Source organism: Clupea harengus, chromosome 11, assembly GCF_900700415.2.
Source record: "Clupea harengus chromosome 11, Ch_v2.0.2, whole genome shotgun sequence".
NCBI lineage: Eukaryota > Metazoa > Chordata > Actinopteri > Clupeiformes > Clupeidae > Clupea > Clupea harengus.
The window spans coordinates 29,167,761-29,191,564 of record NC_045162.1 but is presented as its reverse complement, the minus strand read 5'-3'; the positions used below and the strand labels follow the sequence as shown (position 1 = coordinate 29,191,564).

The 23,804-nt window shown below is 40.8% G+C and overlaps 2 protein-coding genes across 4 annotated transcripts in view; one reads left to right on the top strand and one right to left on the bottom strand.

The window, feature by feature from the left end:
- cep192 (centrosomal protein 192) overlaps positions 1 to 20,647 on the top strand; it is a 44,112-nt gene extending 23,465 nt beyond the window's left edge. For all 3 annotated transcript variants that reach the window (XM_042709201.1, XM_042709199.1, XM_042709200.1), the window contains exons 23-39: positions 2,863 to 2,953; positions 4,974 to 5,153; positions 7,465 to 7,725; positions 8,297 to 8,418; positions 8,521 to 8,621; positions 9,296 to 9,437; positions 11,173 to 11,339; positions 11,457 to 11,580; positions 12,418 to 12,523; positions 12,830 to 13,043; positions 13,647 to 13,723; positions 15,566 to 15,661; positions 15,796 to 15,915; positions 17,095 to 17,204; positions 17,318 to 17,444; positions 18,675 to 18,733; positions 19,934 to 20,647. In XM_042709201.1, the coding sequence (XP_042565135.1) occupies positions 2,863 to 2,953; positions 4,974 to 5,153; positions 7,465 to 7,725; positions 8,297 to 8,418; positions 8,521 to 8,621; positions 9,296 to 9,437; positions 11,173 to 11,339; positions 11,457 to 11,580; positions 12,418 to 12,523; positions 12,830 to 13,043; positions 13,647 to 13,723; positions 15,566 to 15,661; positions 15,796 to 15,915; positions 17,095 to 17,204; positions 17,318 to 17,444; positions 18,675 to 18,733; positions 19,934 to 20,066 (2,230 nt within the window). In that variant the 3' untranslated portion in view covers positions 20,067 to 20,647. The remainder of the gene's footprint in view (positions 1 to 2,862; positions 2,954 to 4,973; positions 5,154 to 7,464; positions 7,726 to 8,296; positions 8,419 to 8,520; positions 8,622 to 9,295; positions 9,438 to 11,172; positions 11,340 to 11,456; positions 11,581 to 12,417; positions 12,524 to 12,829; positions 13,044 to 13,646; positions 13,724 to 15,565; positions 15,662 to 15,795; positions 15,916 to 17,094; positions 17,205 to 17,317; positions 17,445 to 18,674; positions 18,734 to 19,933) is intronic.
- A 1,194-nt stretch (positions 20,648 to 21,841) lies between these two features.
- On the bottom strand, positions 21,842 to 22,958 carry mc2r (melanocortin 2 receptor). Its single transcript, XM_012820534.3, has one exon. The coding sequence runs from the start codon at positions 22,956 to 22,958 to the stop codon at positions 22,035 to 22,037; it is 924 nt and encodes a 307-aa protein (XP_012675988.2). The 3' UTR covers positions 21,842 to 22,034.
- Positions 22,959 to 23,804: the final 846 nt, after the last annotated feature.

Sequence of the window (23,804 nt, the reverse complement as noted above, 5' to 3'; positions counted from 1 at the left end):
TGGAGCGTGGGACAACGCATTAGTCCATGCAACATGGACCTCTTTCCTATGAGGTGTAAAACCACTGTGGACCAGTTTAGTCAGGCCAGTCTCAAATAAATACTGGGCCTCGCCCTCCAGAACTTTATTTTTCTGGGTCAGTAGCTGCTTTTTCAGATCCTCAATCTGATTGTCTTTCTCTGATATCTGGATGTTAAGCTCTTTTACAAGGCGCTCATAGTCTGCCAACTCCATGTCCATGAGAGAGCTCTGCTGAGCATCCTTGCAAAGCTGCTCGAGCTCCTGTGCAGTCTGCTGGAGATGCTGCTTTCGTTGGCACGGCTGATCCTGGAGTTCCACTAGCTTTTCCCTATGAAGAGACCTCTGTTGCTCAATTATTTTCCCCGATTCCCCTTCTTTCTCATTCATCTGAGATTGAAAGAGTTCCTTTTTATGTTCCAGCTCATGCTGTACCTGATCTTCTCCAGACGCACAGCTCACTAAGCGTCTCTTGCCTTTTTCCTCTTTATTCTCTGTTAGCTGTGTCATTAGCTGGGAATTGTGTGCCTGTACTACACTCACCATTTGAGTCAACTCCTTAACTCTCTCTGATTTTTTGAGGAGTACAGTCCCCATACACTCATTCTCATTCTTTACTTTGTCAGCCATCTCTTGGGCATTTTCCAGCTTTTCCTGCAATAAACATTTGTCAACTTCTAAGATTCTTACTTTCTCATTGAGGCTAATGGTTTCTTGTCCAGTCATATTCACCAACTCATTTAGTTCACACAGAGTTTCGTCCCTTTCCTTCAATTCAGCCTCATGATCTATCTGCAGTTGTTGGAACCTCTCAGAGACACTTACTTTCTCTTCCTGTATTGCCTTAATCCTTTCCTGTTGTTCCCCCATCTCCGTTTTTTTCCCGTCCATCTGTGCCGTCAAAGAATTGTTCAAACGCCATGCCCGGTCGAGCTGAAGTTGCAATTTATTCTCACGACTCTTTGCTTCCTGCTCCCTGGCTGACAACTTCTCACATGCTTCTGCAATTCGAGCACGCAGCTCTTGGTTTTCCACTGTTAATTTCTCATTCACAGTCTTCATTTCAGACAGATCCCTCTGTACGGCCTTTACCTCAGACACACCCTCATCACGATTTCCCTCAACCGATCTCTCCCAACGAATGAGATCGTCCTCCGTCATCTTGCCTTGGGCAACTAATCTTAACTGCTCTTTTTGCAACAGATAATCCTGTTCGACCTTTCTTTGCCTAAATCTCAGTTTTACAATTTCAAATAGACGATCTTCCTCTCTCTCCAATGCGTCCCACTCAGCTTCCATATTTTTCCCCAGCTGCCTCCCGTTCTCCAATTCCGCCTGCATTTTCAGAAGCTTCTTATGCTGCTCACAATCTAACATGCTCATCCACCCCATCTTGAACCGGCCCCAAATTTTCCGATCGTCGGAATTAATTGAATCGCCCTGACGCGATTGTGTACACCAGCAAATCACGCACAGGTGTAGAACCACCCCCTCACCAAAACCCACTAGACTAGAGCTTCCCCGATCTATCTCCAACACACAGTCCTCGCTATTTCCAGTGGCTATTTCTTCAGTGTGTCCACCTGCAATTGAGCTGCTAAGCAACTCCAGCGCGTCCGACACACCCACGAAAAACAACAAACTCTTACAAGCCCGGCGAAAACAACAAACAGCGGTAAGCGCTCTTAACCTGCGCGGGGGTTTGCGTTTGCTCAGTAGGTACTCACCTACTCTCACCACCCAGTTACCAACACCTGTACCCAATTTAACTAGTATGCACAGCCCGTCTCTCTCCCAACGAGAGCCCTCAGCTGCAGTCACTCTTAAAAATGACTTTCCTCCTCCACGGCAACCCAACGAAAACAAAAAAAGTTTAACCTTACAAATTTCTGCGTGCGTCTCCCCCAATTTGCAATCCCCTTGCTGCTGCACCGGCAGTTTTGTGCCCGTCAGCATCCAAGGCCAATATCCCGATCTATACAATCAATACAGCTTCCCCACCACTATTCCCCAATGAGTGGATGAAAAGTTGTTTTACCAGATTCCCGGAAAAAAATCTCGGCGAGCCCCCACGTGTTATGTGCCAGCTCACGACACGAAACAAGAAGGGGAGGCCACGCAGAATTTAGGATATTTATAGTAATAATAATATATTTATTAATGATTTACAAGTTTATATAGTTATCTAATAATTATAGCAAACGTGTGGTGAAGATCAGTGTTGTGAAGAGAAACAAAAGATGTAATGTAAAGTCAGGTAAATGGTAATATAAACAAACGACGACGATAATCCAAAACCAACGACAACGACAATCCCAAATCCAATTCACTATCCAAATCCAATTCACTATCCAAATCCAACGATAACCAAAATCCAACGACCAATCCAACGCTCCCCCGCCTTCCATCTCAGCAGGGCTTTTGTAGCCCAGCGAATTACCTGGATCCAATTACCTGTTGTAACGACAGATAGAGAACAGGCATGCAAATCTCATGGGGCGGGGCCTAGACCCGCCAGGGTCGTAACAAAGCTTAAGAAACATCTTTTAGCCTTATAACATCCGTTCGTTTTGGTAAGGGTTGACACTGGATACAAAAGGAATTTGAGGTCAGAGAACTGGTTTGGATAGTTTCCCCTGGGGACATAACACCAGAACAGGGTTCACACATGTTCCCTGGTATTCTTGTTGGATTGCAGAAGGAGGAACACCACTAATTATCTACCACACCACAAATGCAGCAGCAGCAACCAAAACCAATTGTGCAGCCATTGATTGATGATCAGTTTTCCCTCTTTATAGTGTTTGTCTGACCTCCTGTATGTGTTTTCTGTGTTTGTGTCAGGCAGCAGAAGCTAGTGCTCCGCAATAACTCCTCCAGTGTGGCCCAGCAGCTGCGCCTACTGATCAGGGGTCAGGACCAGGACTGCTTTCAGGTAGGACCGTTTCCAGGCCCATTACAATCGGATTGTTTAGTGCAGGGGTTTTCAACTGGTTTTGTCCCATGGACCACCATTCTGACTAGAAAGTAATCCGCGGCCCACTGATGTGCCAGTGATTCTCAAAGCATCCCGTACCCTTCTTTTCATGTTTGTAAGCGCCGCTGCCACGCCCCTTCCCCCCGCGCACATATTCTGCCTATAACACTTAAATATGTGAAATTATCAGGGTAGACAACTAACCGCCGCTGCCACGCCCCCTCCCCCCGCACACATATTCTGCCTACAGCACTTGTCAGTGTAATTTCGGCCACGGACCCCTGGATGGGTTTAGTGTCATTTCATTTGACCATGCCTTCACAAGGCATCAAGAACACCTCAGGGACCCCACTGATGCCCGAGTTATAGAACCAAAATAATACCACTTTTCCAGAAATGTCTTTAACCACTTGTTAAATACCATTAAATCATTTGACACTTTCCTACCCACACTATACCACCTAAGGTCGACGGTTGGCACAACTACGTGATCTTTTCTGCACATTGATTATTTTATGAATGTTCACTGGTGAGTTGAAAGGTGGCAATTGACAATTGATTTTATCAATCTATCATGTTCAATATAAATTGGCTTTTTGGACAAAAAGAAATTACAAAAAAAACCTCTTTAATGTCAAAGTGAACTTTCTACACAGTAATGTCAATGAAATAAAATATGTAATGTAAAATAAGTGATTGCATAAATATTCACCCCCTTCAAAGCAGTATTTAGTAGATGCACATGTGGCTGCAATCACAGCACTGAATCTGTGTGGATAAGTCTCAATCAGGCTTGCACATCTGGCCATTTTACAACATTCTTTTTTGCAAAACTGCTCAAGCTCTGTCAGGTTGTGCAGTGACCAGGCGCTAGTTCCAGCTGGATATTGGGACTATGAAATATGTATTAGATCTATCATTAAATGAGCAGTTTTATCAAACAAAAAATATTATAGCATTGCCATTAACATCAAGGACCTGTTTTTTCAATAAATCTACTGAGAAATAGAATCATTTTGTGTTGGTTTGGTTTTTCATGAAGTGCACAGTAAGCAAGTCCACTTTAATGTCTTATTTCTTTAGATTCAGAGAACTAGTAGAAAGACCGTGAGTGATCTAAAGGTAAATTAGGTAAATGTAAGGATCGCCTGGAGTGTAAGTGTACCAAATATGGATCTGTTTTAAGCAGTAGTACCAGGGAAAACTGTGGTTAATGGTTTTTTTACCTGACTTTGATCTAGCTGATAGTTTGGTTGGTTGGTTGTAAGTTATTTTTGTTAATAAAGAGGAGCGGCTTCTGATCATCTTGGAGGATTTGGATGTTTCTCCAATTGGTATTGCATTTCACTGCGTAGTTCTTTTGCTCTTTTTTTTCCATCTACATTTGCATTTTTGTAATATTTGCATCACAACAATCGATATTATGTCATGTAGGCCCAAGCATATTCAGTTTAGTCCCCTTTATTTCAAGCTGTAGGACGTGGTCTATAACCACGTTATATTTTTATATAGATTTCTTTTTTGTGAAAATTGGAGGGACAAAAGCTGCGCTTTACATGTGCAACCCAGTCTTGACCATATATTCCAAATTGGTCAAATTTGGAAGTAAAATGACCAATTGTTTGCCTCAAGGGGGCACTATAATACATGAGTTTATATTTTTGCTTACATCTTAGGAACCTTATAGGAAGGGGTTTCACTCACATCATTAGAGCTTGCAAGGAATTATGTCATTCAGACAAGTTTTGCTTTTTTTTTAATGTATTTATTATTTTTTTCTTCTGATTAACAGTAACCAAATTTTAACCAAACTTGATGCACTCAATCACTTACATTTTGTAAAATTTTGTGATTTTTCTTCAATGGTGGAAACATTCCAATACCTCAAGAACTGCTTAAGCTAAGATTTGGTCTGCTTGTAATTTGCTAATCAGTTTTCTTTTTCAGACAGTTAACCTCCTGTTCTCTCTCTCATCAGCTGCAGAGCTCCTTTGGGACGGAGGAGAGGCTGAGCCAGCACAGAGAGCTGACCATCCGGCCCAAGGAGGACATGGCGGTGCACCTGCTCTACACCCCCACACGCGTGGCCTGCATGCTGTCGAAGCTGGAGATCAAGCAGTCTTCAGTCAGGCCCTCTCAACCTGGCATCAAATTCACTGTGAGTGAGTTTCCTCCTCCTCTCAATACTTCAACTCTTGTCTTCTGAGGCATGTTCTCTTGCTCACTGGCATGTTGACACACATTGAGTAATATGGGTCACTCCACATTGCTCTTTTTTGAAAAGACTGATAAGTGAATTGGCTCTCAGATAAAGACTGCTACATACCTTAACTATTACTATCTAACAGAATGAAGTACAAATCAGTCAAAACAACAATGTAAACAGTAATAAGTGTAATGCAATTATGTAAGTAAAACCATCAATTATTACAATAATAATACTATTATACTACTACTATTTCACAAAATTATTAATGTATTCATAAAGTATGCCTCAAACTAATTAACTAATTAGACAAGATGATTTAGATACTCAGAATGGTGTGATTGTGTAGTGGGTTTCAGTCTTTTCAGTGTACGAATACAGAAGTTCCAAGGCAAATGGTGATGGACCACTGGTTTTGGTGGCTTGGTCAAGAAAGGCTTCAGCAAGTTAAGTCAGGGATTTTCATGTATGCAGTTTATGCAGCTGTTGTAGGGATGGATTTTTGGAGCACCTTTTTAACTGTAAATAACCACAGACTACTGATTTTTTTTATTTATAGAAATAAGAGGAAACTTTATCTGAGTAGAAATAACACATAATAATATTGCTATTCAGCAATATCAGCTACTTTAAAGTTCACATATTCACCTAACATTGTGATATTTGGATGGTGTACTTATCAGAATGTGGAATCCATCTTTAAAATAAATTAAATTATTTTTAAAAAAAATCATACATTTTTTGCATGCCAGTCTGTATTTATCAAGCCATTCAGAAGTACTTTTAGGATTTGCACTACTCTTACGGTGCAAACCCATGACAGCGACGCGATGCGCTTCCATCGCTTTGAGTGGGCGTGTTGTAGCGTGTGGAAATAGCATAACAGACTGGACTAGTGAGCTAGTTGGCAATCTGATTGGCCGCTGCCGGGAAAAATCGCTCCTCATTTGCATAGGATTCAACTTTCTCCAACTTTTATCGGTCGCGTCGCCCAAAACGGTCTTCTAAGTCACAATGGATTGGCTCTCGTTGAATTGCATGGGATTTAGAATATCGTATCGCTCGTAACGGTGTCATGGGTTTGCACCGTTAGTCACTACAAATGCTCAACGCTCGGGGTAGGACAAAAAAGTAAGTTATCAAGCCTCTTACACATACTCTGAGCAATGAGGCTCCTCAACGTCTTAGGAGTGAATGCACAAATGTATGTCCCTGTCAGAAGTTGTAAATGGTGATATTTTGTATTAGATCTCTGTAAACCAGTTATACAGTGTGTATTACTTTGCTAAAAAATATTTGTGAAGGGCATTTCATTGTTGCAAAATGATCAATACTTTTAATTCAAGTCTGTAGCTTCAGTAAGGAATAACAACCAGACGTGTCCCAACATAGAAATATCGGACGAGAGCACCTTTTTACTTTGCTGAAAAGATAAAAAGAAATGTCACACAAAACATCCATCTGTATTGACTACTTGTATTGGCGGTTCAAAGCTTCTGATGAAAAAACAAAGTTAAAAAATGACAAAGTTAAACTAAAACAAAGCAATATTTACTGACTAGCAACATAAATCAAGTGTTTGTAAAACATTGTTGCATTTGCACGGTTGCCTATATTTTGCCTAAACTCAAGTGCCGTCGTCTTCTGGTAACTCTCGAGTCCTCTCCAGCACTCGTAACGAAAGCTTTGCATAGGAGGGGGTTTTTTTCTCTAAAGAATGACCACGGGCTTTGATTCCTATATCTAAAGGAAGGACCAAAATGACAACTGAGAATTTCGGTCACCTAGAACCAATTTCCTTCTCTGAATTTTTATGTCAAATCCCTTTTACTTTATTTATCTTTATTGATAATTCAAACAGTTTCCGTGACCCATTATGATGCAAGGAGTTGATCTATATCATCAGAGGTTAAGTTAAAGTTAAAGCTAATGGGATTAGAATTGCGAATTGTACATTTTTTTTTAATAGTGAAATACTGTGTATTTTATGTTCTCAAAAATATTGTTGATCCATTTGATGTGCAATAACAATTATTTTCAAAGGAGTAACTTGTAATATTGATGACTGTTGCTATTTGGATACTTACGGATGAAATAGTTAAAAAAATATTTTTCTGGAATGACATGACCAGCCAAGCCCTAAGATGGCATGCCATTCCAGTGTTTGTTCAGCAAGATGGGGGTTTGTTGTTGATCGTGAGATCTTTTGTTTTGTTGAGTGATTTGGTTAAAAACTCTCCCTCTTGCTGTCCTGTCCCATCAGATTCCATTGTCAGGCTACGGCGGTGCCAGTAATGTTATCCTGGAAGACTTGGAGAAGTATTGTGAAGGCTACATGGCCACACTGACTGGGGTTCGAGCAGGCAGTGTCAGTAAACTGTGTGTGTGTGTACGCAACACTGGTTCCCGAGCCGCTTATGTCAAAGCCATGATCTACACCGACCTGCAGAAATCTCAGCTTGCTGATACCACAGTTTTCAGCCTGGCACCTACACAGTTTGTTCTAAAGGAACGAACAAAGGAGGTAGGCGCACAATGTTCTGTTATTTCTTTCCTCTCTATTCCTTTTCTTTCTGTCTCTCAAAGATTTGACCTTGAGGACCACGACTCAGACACTCTGTGAACTGATGTAAAAGTACATTTAACACAGGCTGTGTCCTCATTTCTTTTTCTGCTATGTATTTATTAAACCAAAAGATTTGAATAAAAGCAGACGCAGGCACTTATTAACTGAAACTCTTCTGATGAGCGCTATTTATTTTTGGAAAACCATTCTAAGATTTTCAGGAAATTCTAAAAAGCAGCGGTGGCTATAGATGAATCCACACAAAAGAAATGAAGAGCCAATCAACAAGAGATCTAACTAAAGTGAATTTTTCCACTGAGTATTGTTCCCTTCTAATCAGTCATTTTTAGCCACCGGTATTTGCATCAAAGCTTCACAAGATCCTAGTAGGGCAGAGGGAGCTTTCTTTTTCAGTTCCCGTTTGTTACTTTCATTTAACCATTCCCCAAAACCCAAAGTACAGAGGTTTCTACTTTTGGCTTGTTGCATGTAGTTTGACTGAGCGATCATCATGTCTCATTGTGGATAGGTCATCACTGTGCTGCTGAGGACCACTCCACGACAACAGGCCCTCTGCCAGTCCAGGGCTGCACTGCTTGCCACGGTCTGCCTCTTCTGTGGGGACGAGATCTCACGCCAGCAGTACAAGAGGTCAGACACACACACTCGTGTCACACTCGTTCTGATTGCCAAGTGATTTTAAGCTTTGTTTATATTGGAAAGACATATTATTATTTCCCACATTTCTATCAGGTTCCGGAGAAGCAAGCCTCAGAGGGTGCATTCTGACGATTCAGTGCTGAAGAATATTTCCTTTGAAGAGTCTTTCTTGGGTGAAGATGAAGTCCATGAAGGTATTTATTACAAAAATCCTAAAAGCAGTTGTACAGGCTTGTTCTACCAGAAGTCTCTTGTGGTTAGTTTTTATGAAAAAGTATGTATGATTGCGCTTTTATTTCAACTGTTCATTTCTGGACTGTGGTTGCCTTGTGTGCAGAGATGGCAATGGCAGATGAATACGAACGTATTGGGTGAGATGCCTGAATGATGGTGATTGGTGGATTGGTGCAGGTCCAGCCGTCAATCTGCAGGCAAACAGTAGTGGCTTTGACCTGGAGTGACGTGCCCATCTGTTTAGAATGAAAGCAGATGTGCGGCCACATTCTACAACATCTAGCGGCTTCTCCACTCAGCGAGAATTGTAGTAGTTGAGGCGAGAGACGATACGCCGCCCAACCACTTGTACAGGTTATGGTTGAGACGGGTAGGGCCTTATTTGAGGATGGAAGGATTGAATAGAAGGATTTGCTGGGATGACAAGGAGTTCAGTCTCAGAGGTTAAGTTGAAGGTGGCATTCCTTTATCATATGGGGATATCAGAGATCCATGCAGAGACTGTGGGGGTCATATGGTGGGAGTCATGGGTAGAGCTGAGGTAGACCCAAAGAATACTCAAATATTTGACTATCCCTATTTTGCTGATTGTGAGGTTCCATGTAACGACTGTATGAATCTGCTTTTGTGACAGTGTGTGACCTGCCCCTGCGGCCTAGTGATGGACAGATCTTCTTCACCAACATGACGAAGGTGGCGCTCTCCCTGCTGGGCACCACAGACACTACACACTCCGTCGATCACACATCACTACACCATGGATCCGAGTCCGATGGGTACAGTTTCTTAATTCAGTATTTCTTCTCTCTGTGGCAAGTTTTATAATAAGTATAAGCTTAATTTGGTCAAACACAGAGCTAGCAAGCAATAACTCACTGTAAGGATAACCTCTGAAGTCAAGAGCCAGATATAGGTGTTTTGGTGATTGGAACCACTGGTTGAATTAGTATCTAAAAGAAATTCAGATAAAGTCAGTCAGATGTTCAGTACAAGTTCATTTCTGGATTCACTTGTAAATATACATATTGTAAAATGTTTTGGGGTGACTTGTGCCATCAAAAGACAACAGTGAGAAAGGTAATGGCCTTTATACACTGAATTGACTGAACGGAAGGGCTTTTGTCAAAGTAAATGTTTTCCCTTCGATGGCAAAAATAGGTTTGAGAATTGTTAGGCCCATCATCCCAAAACACTCAGGGCCTCATATTCAGATTTCACCGATCTTATCCATTTATTGGCGTTTCAATGCGTTGATCCATTGAGATTATACAAGCCACTCAAATTTGATCTAAATGCCTAAGTGCAGTTGATGTCTTGTATCTCGCCTACGCATTGTAATTTTCTTATGAAACTTTACACACATGATCTCTATGACCTTCTGTGGACGATCCCTACATTTCGAAGAAACATACCAGTAGGAGGCGCTACAACTAAACATTGCTTGAACTGCTTCTTCTTCTGAAAATGTGTTGCAGAAAAACCAAGTTAAAACAATGGTTCATAGTAAAACTTTCTAACTTCTCAAAATATTGCTTTCCTAACTTGAAAATTCAGCAGCTTGTAATTTCGACTGTGAATGTCCAATCCACATGTAAATTGACACGTAGCTTTATGGCATTATGACCCAGGATTGTACAACCTAAAGGTGGCGCTACAACAAGGACATTTACGATATAGCCTGTATCGTATATCGCTTGATCTAAATTCAAAATTCCTTTTTCTTATTTTTTTCTACAGTGTATCCATCTGCATCATCATTTTGACTTTTTTTTACAATTTAATACTCCTGTATTTTCAAACTGTCTGAAAAACCTACTTTTATCAACTTATTGAGACTGCTACTAACATTTGAATAAAACTCCGCCTATAGAATCTACAGACTATACTTACCAAATGGATTAATTGAATTTGATGCATCAAACCGTTGTTGTTTTCTTACTCAGATACAATTTTGTCAGGAGGCAATGAATTTGAAGTCTTTTGAAGTCATTTTTGTTGTGAATACGCAGCTTTCCAGCTTTGTGAGGATACTACGTTTGAGTAAGAATTCTACACAAGGCTTTGTACATGAGGCCCCTGATTCCACAGACCTTGTCTGGAGTTCATATGAGAACGCCTTTGAAAAGAAACAGCGTTAAAATGATCAAAGCATTCAACAATTTTATACAGTTTGGTCATCAATATTTAGCTAACTATGCTTATGTCTGCAAAGTTCAGAGTTCAAGAGTCCTAAACACAAATGTGTATTTTGTCAGCACCTTTTTTTAAAGATTTTTTTTTTTAGTCCTGACATTCTTACTGCTCTCTATTGTTGGTGCTAAATAGAAACATTTGTGGAACTTTAGTTTGTTTGTTTGTTTGTTTTTTGTGACCATCTTAGGTGAAATATATATATATAGATATAGATATATAGATATCAAGGAGTGTTGGACTACTCCAAAAGTGCCGGACGGGCCCTGGACTTAAAAGGGTTATTAACACCTCCTTGGTTTTTCTCCCTCTCATCCTCAGTGGTTGTGGCCCTTCAGATCGTCAAGCCCACCATGTGTCTCTGGACGTCCTCCCCGTGAAGGGCCCTCCCCTCGTAGCTAAGGAGGCACCGCAGAACCCCACAGATGAGCACTGTGGATCCTGGGGAGTTAAACCTGAACAGGTGGTTCTGAGAGCCCCTTCCATTGGTTAGTAGTTTTTCTTTTAGTGGTGTGTGTGTGTGGTAGGAGAGAAGGGATGTGTGTGGGTTTTGCCTGTTTGTCCACACCGTTTTCATGTCTCACTACTGTTTAATAATCCTTCAGGTGGTGTAGCCGACATTTGCCAAGTCCAGATTGTGAACCACTCAGGATGTGAGCTGAGTTTTGAGTTGTCTTGGCCAGCACACTGTTTGACCATCACCCCTCAAAATGGAGTCATTGAACCAGAGTATGTACCCGTCTGTTCACATGTCACTGGCATTCTACACATAGTCCTCTGCTCCAAACACAGAAATAGGTCATAGTATTTGCCATCTGGCTAAAGAAATTTCCATTATGCTGGTTTGCCATATTTTTGTTAACCTATTTGGCCTGTGCCCATATCTCTGGTCGGCTGTGAAATATAGCCAACATTTTAAATATAAAAATTGAAAACATTTAGTTTTTCATGTACGGTATGTATGACAAAATGGTGTGTCTTGGCTGTATCTGCATAAATGTACTAGGGTGGAATAACCAACTCTAAAAGGTGCTATAATTTCAACTGATAATTACAACTAATTTAGTTTTGAAGTTAGTTGAGGTCGCAGGATGGAATGAACAAAGGACTCGGTGGAAAGCTGGTGTGTTCACAATAACCATTTGAACGTCAGCCATTTTGCTTAGTTACAGACAAAGGGGAAAGATAAATAATAATATAAAATATTTTAAAAGAATCCTTCAGTACCCTGTCTAATCATATCTAGACTACATGTTGATCACAGTAAAGAAGGATGATTTCATGACAATGTAGAACTGCAAAGATCAATAATGAATGTTTAATGTCCTCGGAGTCAGCCAGTGCATATCTGAATCTGAACATGGATGAAACACAGCTCAATTTCAATCAGCAAAGATTGGCCCCATATACTTTGTGTCACACATCTACTGTCATCATCAGCCAAATTGAAAGAATACTGACCAATAACATGTCCACATTTCACCAACACCTGATTTAATTAGTGTTTCAATCTGTCCATCTTTTGCATCTGTGCTCTGTTAAAAAATGTGCTTCCCTATTCTAAAGGAGCCATATGCTGATTCACATCAGCCCCAACCCGTCCCTCGTGTCCAAGCCTCTCCAGCTCCCCTGGCATGGACACGTGTACGTCCTGTGTGATGGGCAGCAAAAGGTTGGCTCTAATCCTGTCTCTCTAATCACTGTCCTATTCATTTCTTTTGAAACCACATTTACATTTAGTCATTTAGCAGACGCTTTTATCCAAAGCGACCTACATATGTGCGACTTACAATGTATACACATTTTACATTTACACTGATTGCACACTGCACATCAGGAGCAATTAGGGGTTCAGTGTCTTGCTCAAGGACGCTTCGACAGGGAATCGAACTAGCAACCTTCTGATTACTAAACGACTTCTCTACCACTGTACCACTGACGCCCCCCTACTAGTAACTAATGTGTGTCCATTTCCAAGTTTGTAAAGGTGCAAATCCAACATGACTTGGCCAAGGATGTCACTCTCACTCCTGGTGTATCGGACAAGTCTGTGTTGCCCCTTCTGCTGCGACAGACAGAGAGTCCTGTTTTGCCCACTGCCAAAATCCAGCCAAGGAGCGGCAGCCTGTCTCAAATTGAGATCATGAACCGCATTCTGGTCTTTCCAATCACGCCCTGTGGAGAAAGCACAGGTAACACTGTCCGTCCTGTGAATGCACCACTACGTGAAAGTGTAACGTTCGCTCCTGGTGGAGGTTAACAATTTCTGGCTTTCTTGTTTGATGTTAAAATATCAAAGTCATTAACAGATTGGATAGAAATTAAGAATGTTCTGAATCTCAATATACTTGCCGTTTTAAGTTGTAGGTGTTTTATGTGTATGTTAATTTACTTCCTTGTGTATTACAATCAGACAAATAAGTTTGTAATGATTTGGCAAATGTTATCAAAATAGTAGAAAACTGGGGACTTTGCACACATTCATGTCAAATGCAATGCACCTTTCCCAATGAAATGCCATTTTCCTCATTTTGTTTGCCATTTACAACCAGAGAGGCTATAATTATCTTCCTTTGGAAGCTTTTAACCACCTATAGGTGCACATGATCTCAAAGCTATTGTATCACATTTGTTTGCCTCCAGTTTGAAAGTTCACTCCAGTTCAGTGACTAAAATTCTGTGTTGGTGAAATGGGTGGACATTGGACACTGTTCAATAAGTTGTATTGGCTAATCAATGCTAGTGCTATTTCTCCTCATATGTTCCATCTCTCGTCCACACTTGGACATGCTCAGAGTCTTCTCTTCAGGTGGAGAACAAAGGAGAGGAAGTCAGATGGTACCTCTCATCCCTCGCCCCACCGTATGTCAAGGTACACACACATTTGAACTTCTTATATTCACTTTCATTAATAGTGGGCTGTAAAGTCAATCTGTAAATCTGTAAGACTCATCGCGCTTGTCTTCCTCTCGTGTCTCGTTGCATGCTTCATTTTGTCCAAACTGCAAAGTGTCCTCCTTGTGAAGCTGTATGACGTGGTGTTATATTTACAATGAGCTCCAAGGACTTGGTATTATTGGTATTGTTAATAGAAGGGCTTAATAGAAAAGGTAAAAAGCTAATATGTACAAATAAGCAATATTTAAAATGATCTTTAAGTGTAGTATACTGACTACTGTGCACTGGGTGTTTTTATATTTAAAAGGAAAAGTACTTGACTTAAAATGATGTACACAGATTACTGGTGCCCTGTCAGTTAAGAAATCAAATGCTTTTTTATTTTTGGACACAGCAAGGTGATTTAATGTGATTTTAATAGAAAGTCTATTTATTGTTACACCACACAAAAACTGAGCGCTCATTGAAGTGTTGAACTTTGGACTGCAGTGCAAATAAACTTGGCTGTGTCTTGTGCTAAGTACTTTGACGGATGATTCGATAAGATGCTAATGCTAGGTCTGAAGCAGGGATAGACTTTTTAGGCTAGTCTTCTTATCAATAACAGCATACTAGTTAACATGTTAGGCGTGTCTTAAACCGCTTTCACAGAATAAATAGCACTCACTAGCTTAACAGTTAGCCAGTGGATAGGCCAGTAGCAATGAAATATAAAGTATTTTGCTTGCTAGCTACTTCAGCATTGTGTTTTGCCATAATGAATAAACGGTGTGATTTCAGTAGTGGTGCTCCTAATTCAACAGCAGCAGTTTGTCACTGTGGAATGCATATACTGTGTTTTACAGACTATTAACCACACTGTATATAAAATGCATTACAGTACTTTATGTTATTTTATTTAAAAAAACTGTGAAATGACTAGGGCTGAACGATTATTGCATTTGCGATTTAAATCACGATATGGTAAAACGCAATTTTCTAACCGCAACGTCCGCGATTACAATGTGGTCTGAAAAAATAAATAAAATAAAATAAATAATAATCATTTCTTAAGATGGTCAATTTTGCACACGGTGTTTAAACGTGCATGCCTTGTGTTTATACTTACAATGATTTAAATTACTTAAATGCACAGTGGCAAAGCCACCAATTTGTTCTTGTGTCTGTAATAAGCAGTTAAAAAAAAATTTAAAATGTGGGAAAGAATATTTTACACTAAATGTATCTAATATTGTGTTGGTCATATTTAAATCATGTTTTGTTGGGGGGGGGGGGATAAAATTAAAAAAAATTGCATATTAAATCGCAATATTGGGGGGGGGGGGGGATCGCAATTAGATTATTTGCCCAAATCGTTCAGCCCTAGAAATGACCGCACCTGTCTATTAACCGCAGTTTATTTAACGTGTGGTGCAGGCACTAGTAGCCAAGTTGTAAGTAAGAATGGGCTTTTCAAGGAAAAATACTATCCCCCCCCTGCCCACACACACACACACACACACACACACACACACACACACTTACTTTCAATTCAATTGATGGAACACATTGATTGGTTATTGATTTGTGGTGCCAGTGTTGCTGCATTTGCTGTAAGATAATATGGCAGCCACCCAGAACAGGAGGTGATAGACAGCTTTGGGTCCATGACCACATTTCTTCTTCTTGGGAACTGTCTTAAGACATTTCAGTGGCAGGGGCTAAAGGATCCATTTGAGGAAGCAGGTGGAAGAGCTATGCATATGTTCTTTGCACTCTCAGGAATTCAATTGATCAATTACTAATGACTAATGGTTCGTGTTTCTATATCCTCTAGGGTGTTGGAGGCACCGAAGACATTTACCGTGCCACCTACACAGCCTTTCGATGCCCTAAAGTCTCTGGTATACTGGGGGCACAGGAGAACATACAGGTTACTACTCGTCTGTCGTTTTTTTTTCTTCCATTAGCACAGAGCTTTCTTTTTCTTTTTCTTTTTCTTTTTGGTTAATGATAGTCAGTTCATGTTTAATGGCCTGAAGTGTGGTTTGTGACTGGCTGTTTCAGGTGCCCTTCACCTTTCTTCCACGGGACGAGGGAGATTATGCCCAGTTCTGGGATATGGAGTGCCACCCAGTGGGTGAGCAGCAGCAGAAGAGCCGTCTGCGTTTCCAGCTCTGTGGCCTGGTGAGTTGTGCCTTCAACCCTTAGAAGAACATCTCAGCAGATTTGAACTAGTGAAAACTGCTGTCTGTGTAAAGCCACTTCAATTTTAACAGCTGAGTAGAAATCAGATCAGTTCAGTTTTGTTGTCCAAGCAAAGCAACTCCTTTTTTTTTTTTTTTTTTTTTTAAGTGAGTGTGCGAGCAGGCTCGTTCTGTGTAAGTTGGAGGCACTTAATTGAGTTGTTGCTACATCCGGACAGGAGAGCATTGCATTTTTGATACTAGTATTTGGATGTTAATGAGATGCCATTTAGTGTGGGTAGATGGCTAGATAAGGTCATTCGCAACTGTTTAGGGCCTACAAGCACAACCTCAGTTTTATCTGAGTTAAGGAGCAGGAAGTTGTTAGTCATCCAAGCTTTTACATCTTGCAGGCAGGCTTCTCTCTCGGGTAGATGTACAATTTCATCTGGTTCAATGGATGGGGAAAGTTGGGCGTCATCAGCCTAGCAACGGAAGTTAATGCCATGCCAGGCAGTTATGAGAGCACCTATACGGCATGTACAAGGAGAAGAACTAGCTACATCCTTTGCAAAGAAACACAGCGTGTGCTGCATTCCATACATCTTTAAAATAGGGTTTTGAACGACGTTTTTACTGCTCAGCCTTTAATTTGCAGTAATTACTTTTATTTTTCGATACGTCGCCCAACTCACGCTTTTTTGATGGACCTCAACAGTAATCGAGGTGCTGATGTACTTTTGTGGGGACATACATACATACATCTCACTGCTGTAAAACGTTAGCTTACTGTATACAAATAAACTTGGTATTAACATGGCTTCAGTGTAACAAGTAATCAATATGCTAGGTAATGACAAAGACGTTAAAAAACAACAGAAAGTCTTAGGTTTACGTTTCTGGCAGACAATGTTCCCAACTAACTGCATTCAGGGTCCAGCTGAGCTAAGCTTGCCTAGTGTTCAACTACATTTAAGTTCCCTGTTGAAGGCTAACTTTTGCACACAAAAAAGTCCCCGAGCTTAACTTCCCATGGAAAGTTTCCGGAAATTTTCCATCACTTTGCAACCCTAAATCCTCCCCAAACCACCACCACCGGAAAGGAAGAGAAGCAGAGAGAATCACAAAATGATGTATTTAAAATTCCTTTATGCTTCCTTCTTTCTTTTTGTTTTTACAGGGTGTGAAAAGTCGAGCAGGCACTGGTGTAAATGAAGGAGATTCATCTGTGGCCCAAACGGAAGCCTCCACCAAGTCGAGGATGAAACCTGACTCTACAACCAAGACTGAGTAAGAGCTTTGATCTCTCAAATCCAAACATACAGTTTTATACTGAGCTTAATAAAGATATCTTGGCTCAGATGTACTGTTCTTACTGAAGACTTGTGCAAATGTTGTTCCAGGTCAAAGGAGGCACCCATTAGAAGAGTATATGCTCCCCAGGATATCTACACTTTCCCAGCCACACGATTGGGCATGGCCCACACACTGAAGGTCAACTTCCGCAACAATTCCTTTGACTCGCATGAGGTAAGCTCACAGACAGACTCCACATTTACTGCACAACTATCTAGGATAAAATGTAGCATATAATCACTTTATCTTCATTATCAAACCAGAAGCCTCAAAAAGACGCATGCCCATTGTGTCAAAAAGAAACGCTTCAGGCAAATTGTTGAAGGATTGAGTGAGTTGGCTTGAGTGAAGTTAATTAGTGTAAGGTGTGCTTAATTGTGATTAATAGGATTGCTGAAGAATCCTTTTGAATTGAATGTGCAATATGCTCTCAGTATGATCTCATTTGACAATGTTGTGGGCTCAGGGCCATGTTTAAGTGCTTCTCCAAAGAAGAAACCAATATCCTTGTACGGAGGATAGAAACATTTACAGTCTTTTACAGATGGATTCAGTAGGAGATACATAATCCTCTAGTCTCAAATGAGTCACTCATTCAAGGGATTGTCTCTCTGAAAAGAGACCGCAGGCTAACATGGTTGTCCAGCATAGAACATCTGCTGACCCCTGAGTCATTCACAAAGACATTGGAACTGCAGTGAATCACACACCACCTGGGCAATCACACACCACCTGGGCAATCACACACCACCTGGGCAATCACACACCACCTGGGCAATCACACACCACCTGGGCAATCACACACCACCTGGGCAATCACACACCACCTGGGCAATCACACACCACCTGGGCAAGGAGTTTTGGAAAGGACAGGATGCGATGCGTAAAACACAAGACTAGTCTAGTAACCACTTCAGAGTGGTGATTACTGCTATCAAGGACGTGTCTATCGCGATATGTATCGATATTGTTTTGTCGCCCAGGTCTAAGTCTTAATGATGGTATTTAAATTGATAAGTGCCGATCCATTGGTTATCCTGTAGGCAAGAGAACTCCCAGCAGAGGAGTTGCATGTGTCCTTTTTGGCTGATCAAACAGTCATTCTGGATCGTCTGCAGCGGTCTGGCCACAGATGCAGGCAGACCTGCTAAAATCGTTTAAAAAAACATCCCCCCCTCCTGATTTATTTTTTTCACGAATCATTCTCTGGGTACAGTAATGAAATCAATGCATGGACAGCTGCTTACATTTTTTTCAGACAGATTAACTAATAATCACTGGAGACATGATTATGTGTGTAGTTGAGATTTGCAGTAAAGAAATACCGTATTATACAGGTATTCTTAACAGTGCGAGTTGTGAGACTATCGATTTGGTAATTGTCTTTTTCTTGCTGCCTTCCAGCTTACCTTCATAAGTCCCAAAGCACCCTTCCACATCAAGCATTCCAAATATTCCTTAAGGTGAGTTGTGCAACTGGTATGGATATATTTCCTTCTGCCTTCTTTCCCTGGCAGTCTGAAACTCGTACAACTTTCCGTTTCCAAGCGAATGTTCTACTGGTTCATTCTCTCCTTTCATTGATTACTAGCCCCTCATATAGTTTCTGACTTTCGGTTTGCATACAGTTTATCTTTGCAATATACTTGTAAACTGATCTGCCTGGCAAGCCATTTCTGTTTAGTTTACATGCTGGGGTCACATTTTTAAGCCACTTGTCTGTCTTATAGTCTGATCAATTACTTGTCTGACAAACCAACTTTCTTATATTACAGCTACTATAAAAAAATATTTAATAGTACAAACAGCAGCACATAATACAACATTATTGCTTTCATTTGTTTCTAGCACAGTAGCCTACTGTAAGTGTAGAGCATTAGCAGGAGAACATCAGGGATTTTTTTTTAATCCTCGAAATAAATTCTGTAAATCTTAAAAAAAAAAAAAAACACGTTTTGATAGTTGTGGATTTTACAGCAGTTATTGTAGTTGACTAGTGAGCTGGGCTGATGTTAGGTAGCATGAATCAACGTTTGTGCTCCTGAATGCAGTCCATACCGTCTGTCCATTAGGATCATTTGGTTTGTTGATCTCCCAGCAAGTTATTCACTTACCAAAAATGTACTCCCCCCCCCCCCCCCCCCTTGTCCTAGACAATTTAGCGAATGATTGCCTTACACTGACATGTATGTGCTTTTCTGTGGATATTGTCAGTAGATTACCATAGGTTAGATGACCACAAATCTGCATTTTAATATGATGTGACTCTTGATTTTGAGAGTTTGCAAATATCATACATACTCTGTGTTGTAAGATTTTCCTGTCATTAATGCTTTAGGTTCCTCGGTATATAATAGGCTGTGTGCCTTATATTATGACTTACATCGACTTCTATCGTGACCAGCAACCAGACAAAGCTGTCATTTCTGATCAGCCATTGAATGCCTCAGAACATTTAAAAATTACCTGTGAATTCAGAGACCCTGCTTTTAGCCACCGTGATATTCCTCTTTAGTTAATTTACCAGCATTATTGGTGTGTCAGAACTTGTCTGAAAATATGAATCGTTTTTTTTTTTTTTTTTATCAGTCAGTTATTTCAGTTCACGTGTGGATATGTGTTCATCACTGGACATCAGCTCATGTTGTCCTTTCCTCCATCAGATCGCAGCATTACATCAACCTGCCAGTCCAATTCAAACCCACCTCTGAAGGATCCTATGTGGGCTGCCTCGTCGTTCAGATGGCCACAGGTGCAAACCTTCGCATTCAACTTGTAGGTGAAGCCATTGCTTGAGACTGTTTTTGAGACCTCTGTGATGTCATCAACGGAGTAGCTGGGGGGGCGGGGCTACTGTAAACTAGAGGACACTAACTTGGTACCCTGTGCCTCTGTTGTGGGGTACTAGTGATACCAGCAACCTGTCAGCCTGAAGTCATTTGCAGTTCAGCGACGCTTGAACATTTGTATCTAGATTTTGAAACTGAAGATTGGTGTTCCTAATGCTACTGATGCATGGGGCATCATACACCAATCAGCTCACGGGGCGTGCTAATGTTGATTTTGTACACTTTCAAGCATTTTCTTAAACTTTAATTTGAGAATGAATGCATCAGCTGAATCGGCTAAATTTTGTAGCATTTCTTGAAGGTTTTTTTGTAGCATTATTTGTTTTCAGATATTTATTGTAAATCTGTAATTTTTGTGATTGTAAAATAAAGTGATTTTTGAATTGTGTCATTGAATCGTTTCTTTGTGATCTACTCACATTTCAGGACTTTACAGAGTGAATTTCTTATTTTGCCTTAAGTATATTACATTATTACCCCTTTCGATCAGTTGTTAGTTCTGTGCCTCTTGTTGCCAAGCCAGCATCCTAGCCTTCTGTTGAGCCTTAAGTTTCTTAAGTGTCTTCAGGCTTGTACATTTAGTCATTTAGCAGAAGCTTTTATCCAAAGCGACTTACATATGTGCGACTTACAATGTATACACATTTACACTGATGGCACACTGCACATCAGGAGCAATTAGGGGTTCAGTGTCTTGCTCAAGGACGCTTCGACGGGGAATCGAACTAGCAACCTTTTGATTGCTAAACGACTTCTCTACCTACTGTACCACTGTCGCCCCACTGTCATTACATGGAACCTCACAACCTCTGAAGATGAGAAGCATGTCCCTATTTTGATGTACTTCCGACATTCTGTCACCTTCGGCACAAAAACATTTGAATAGATGTGCAAATGTAAACGTTTGAAGCCGTAAAATATTTTTACTGACATTTTAAAGGACATGTCCCAAAATAGCCTATGTATAAGATAGGCTACAACCTGTGGAGTTTTGGCCTGAAGTGTAAATGATTGTGCGCAGAATTTCAGAGGAATTACCTTTTTGTGAACATTGAGAAATTATGCAATTTCATATCTGGAGTCCATAGTTCACTACCTAATGCAATGATGGATTTTTTTGTTTTTTACATTATGTAATAACTACCTTTTGTAAAATTATTGAGTTCCATTTTGCATATATATATATATATATATATATATATATTAATTTAGTATAATGAATGGCTCTTTTTTTTTATTTATTTTTATTTTTGGATTTTCCAGCCTTTATTTTGATAGTGGAGAGAGACAGGAAGTGACTGTGAGATGGGCAGTAACATCAAGAAATGGCAGCAGGTCAAGACTCCAACCCGGGTGCCCATGGCATGGCCCGATGCTGTCTGCACCACTGTTTCACTCTTCCTGTTTGCACTAGTAAGTGTCTAGCCATCTGCAGAGAGATTCATCACAATATCTAACATGCAAAGGTATAACCAACCCATCATAAAATTCATTGGACTCTAGCGAAGGGGTTTTCTATTCTTCCCTTTGCTAGCAGCTATTGTCAGGTGGATATCGATCATGTTATCCATTTCACGATCAAATTCATACTGTTAAGAAACCTACTTATAATACCTTGTGTGTCAGTTACATATTATATTTTCATACATTTACTTGCACGCATTGTACATTTTGTTATAACCACATGTATACACATTTGGATTACTACTTTTTTGAGCATTTCAATTTTCTAAAAACCAGTACAATAACACATTGAGTAAGTGATGCCTGTGCCGAAGTTGTATGCCTGGGTGTGTACACTTGAGACTGTTGGAGTTGAATAGACGGTCATATGACTTACGTCTCTGCTTTCATAGTAACTGTGAAAGTTGACTGATGAATGATGGTGCTAGTAGGCATGCTTGGAAACATGACTTTATATCCTCAGAATTGGGTATCGCAACATCCTCCGAAATGAGCGTCGGAGTTCTTGACTGCGGAAGGCATAGATTGTGGGGTCAATCACCGCATGGCTGACCGACAGCAGAAGGTGCAGCTGAAACAAGGAACGATAGCATTCACAGTACGGGTCCTGTGGGCACAGCATTAACAACAACAGGTGCAGGAAGAAAGGTGCCCAGCACACCATAAATACACCGAATAGGATGGAGAGCGTCACGGCTGCCTGCATGCTCCTCCAGCCGGGGAGGCGAGCTCTTCCTGCTCCTGTAGCACCTGGTAAAGAAGCGATGTGTCCTGCATGTTTCCGCGCAAGAAGAAACATGTGTCCATAGAGGGGGAGGATGAGGAGCAGCGCCAGCAGAAACATGATGATGAAGGTCACCATGGCAGTAGTGGTGGTGTGAGAGAACCTTATCATAAGTGCTCCACTGGTGCCACACAGTGCCCAGGTCATCCCTAGCACCACGATTGCCCGTCGGCACGTCACAATGACGTGATACCGCAGAGCATGAAATATAGTAATGTAGCGGTCCACGGCAATCACCAGGAAACTGCAGAAAGAACCCAGAAAGGACGTGCATAGCAGAGAGTCCGTCACATCGTCAAGGTGACGCTCCAATGTCCCCCGCGTGTCCAAGTGGCCAGCAGCAGAGAAGGCTAGCATGATGCTCTCCCAGGCCATGCACAGACTGGACAGGGTGTTGAAGGCAGCTAGATTGCAGATGAACAGGTACATAGGAGAGTGGAGTTTAGGCGTGCATATCACGGCAAGCACTACCAGGAGATTCTCAGCCAGACTCAGTACCCCAACCACCAGGAAGACCTCGTTAGGGACGTACACCTCCTGGCAGTCAGTGGTCACAGACGCAGCCGTGGTAGAGACGCTGTACCTGTTCATGTCGCTCGCTCGATCTCACAAATAGCTCTGGAAAATAATGAACCAAAATATACAACGCTTTCAAACAGTCCAGTTTATTTGGTGGAGCTAAAGAAGACATGTTTTATGCCAGACACAAATACAAAAAATGAGACCCATCATGGTGAAATCAGTTTATTTGATGGAATTATCTTGGAGAAAAAAAATACTGTGCATTTAAATTATCCCTGTCACCACCAAATTTCAAACATGAGTTTTGTAGAGCCAAATGTGGTTAATAGAGATCTATACAAAGGCATTGAGAAAACATTTTGTTTATTGGATATAACTTGATATTTCTAAATTATTACAAGTAATTCAATTCTCCTGATTCCATCTCATGTCCTCTATCCTTGTCTGTCTCATGTCCTCCACTCTTTTTTTTGTCTCTGAACTGAAAAAATACAATGGTTGTAATACAGTGGTGTGGTGAACATGGTGCAGTTTTGCAAAAACAAGTGTCATGTAAGGTCAGGCAGAAAGGCCTGTGTGCAGAGAAGAGTGTCATGTAAGGTCAAGCAGAAAGGCCTGTTTTCGAAAACCATGACGGTGCAGTTGTCGGGGACAGCCAAGTATTAATGAAAGGGTCTCTGTATAGGGGATGCAGACTAGCCAAGGACAAAACCTACCGATAAATTGTAAACAGGGTCTTTGCAAAAAAAAAAAGTTTGGCATGTGCAAAAAAAGTTTTGTAAGGCTGACTATTTTGGTTGTGCAACTGATTAGCCCTTAATGTTAGTGTGACGAAGTGTTTACACATGAAAGGTGCAGTATCGTAATCTAATATACTGAAAGGTGCAGTATCATAATCTAATCTAATACTAATCT

What these genes read in the sequence shown, in the direction of transcription:
- mc2r (XM_012820534.3), bottom strand. Translation starts at nt 22,958, where the DNA reads ATGAACAGGTACAGCGTCTCTACCACGGCTGCGTCTGTGACCACTGAC.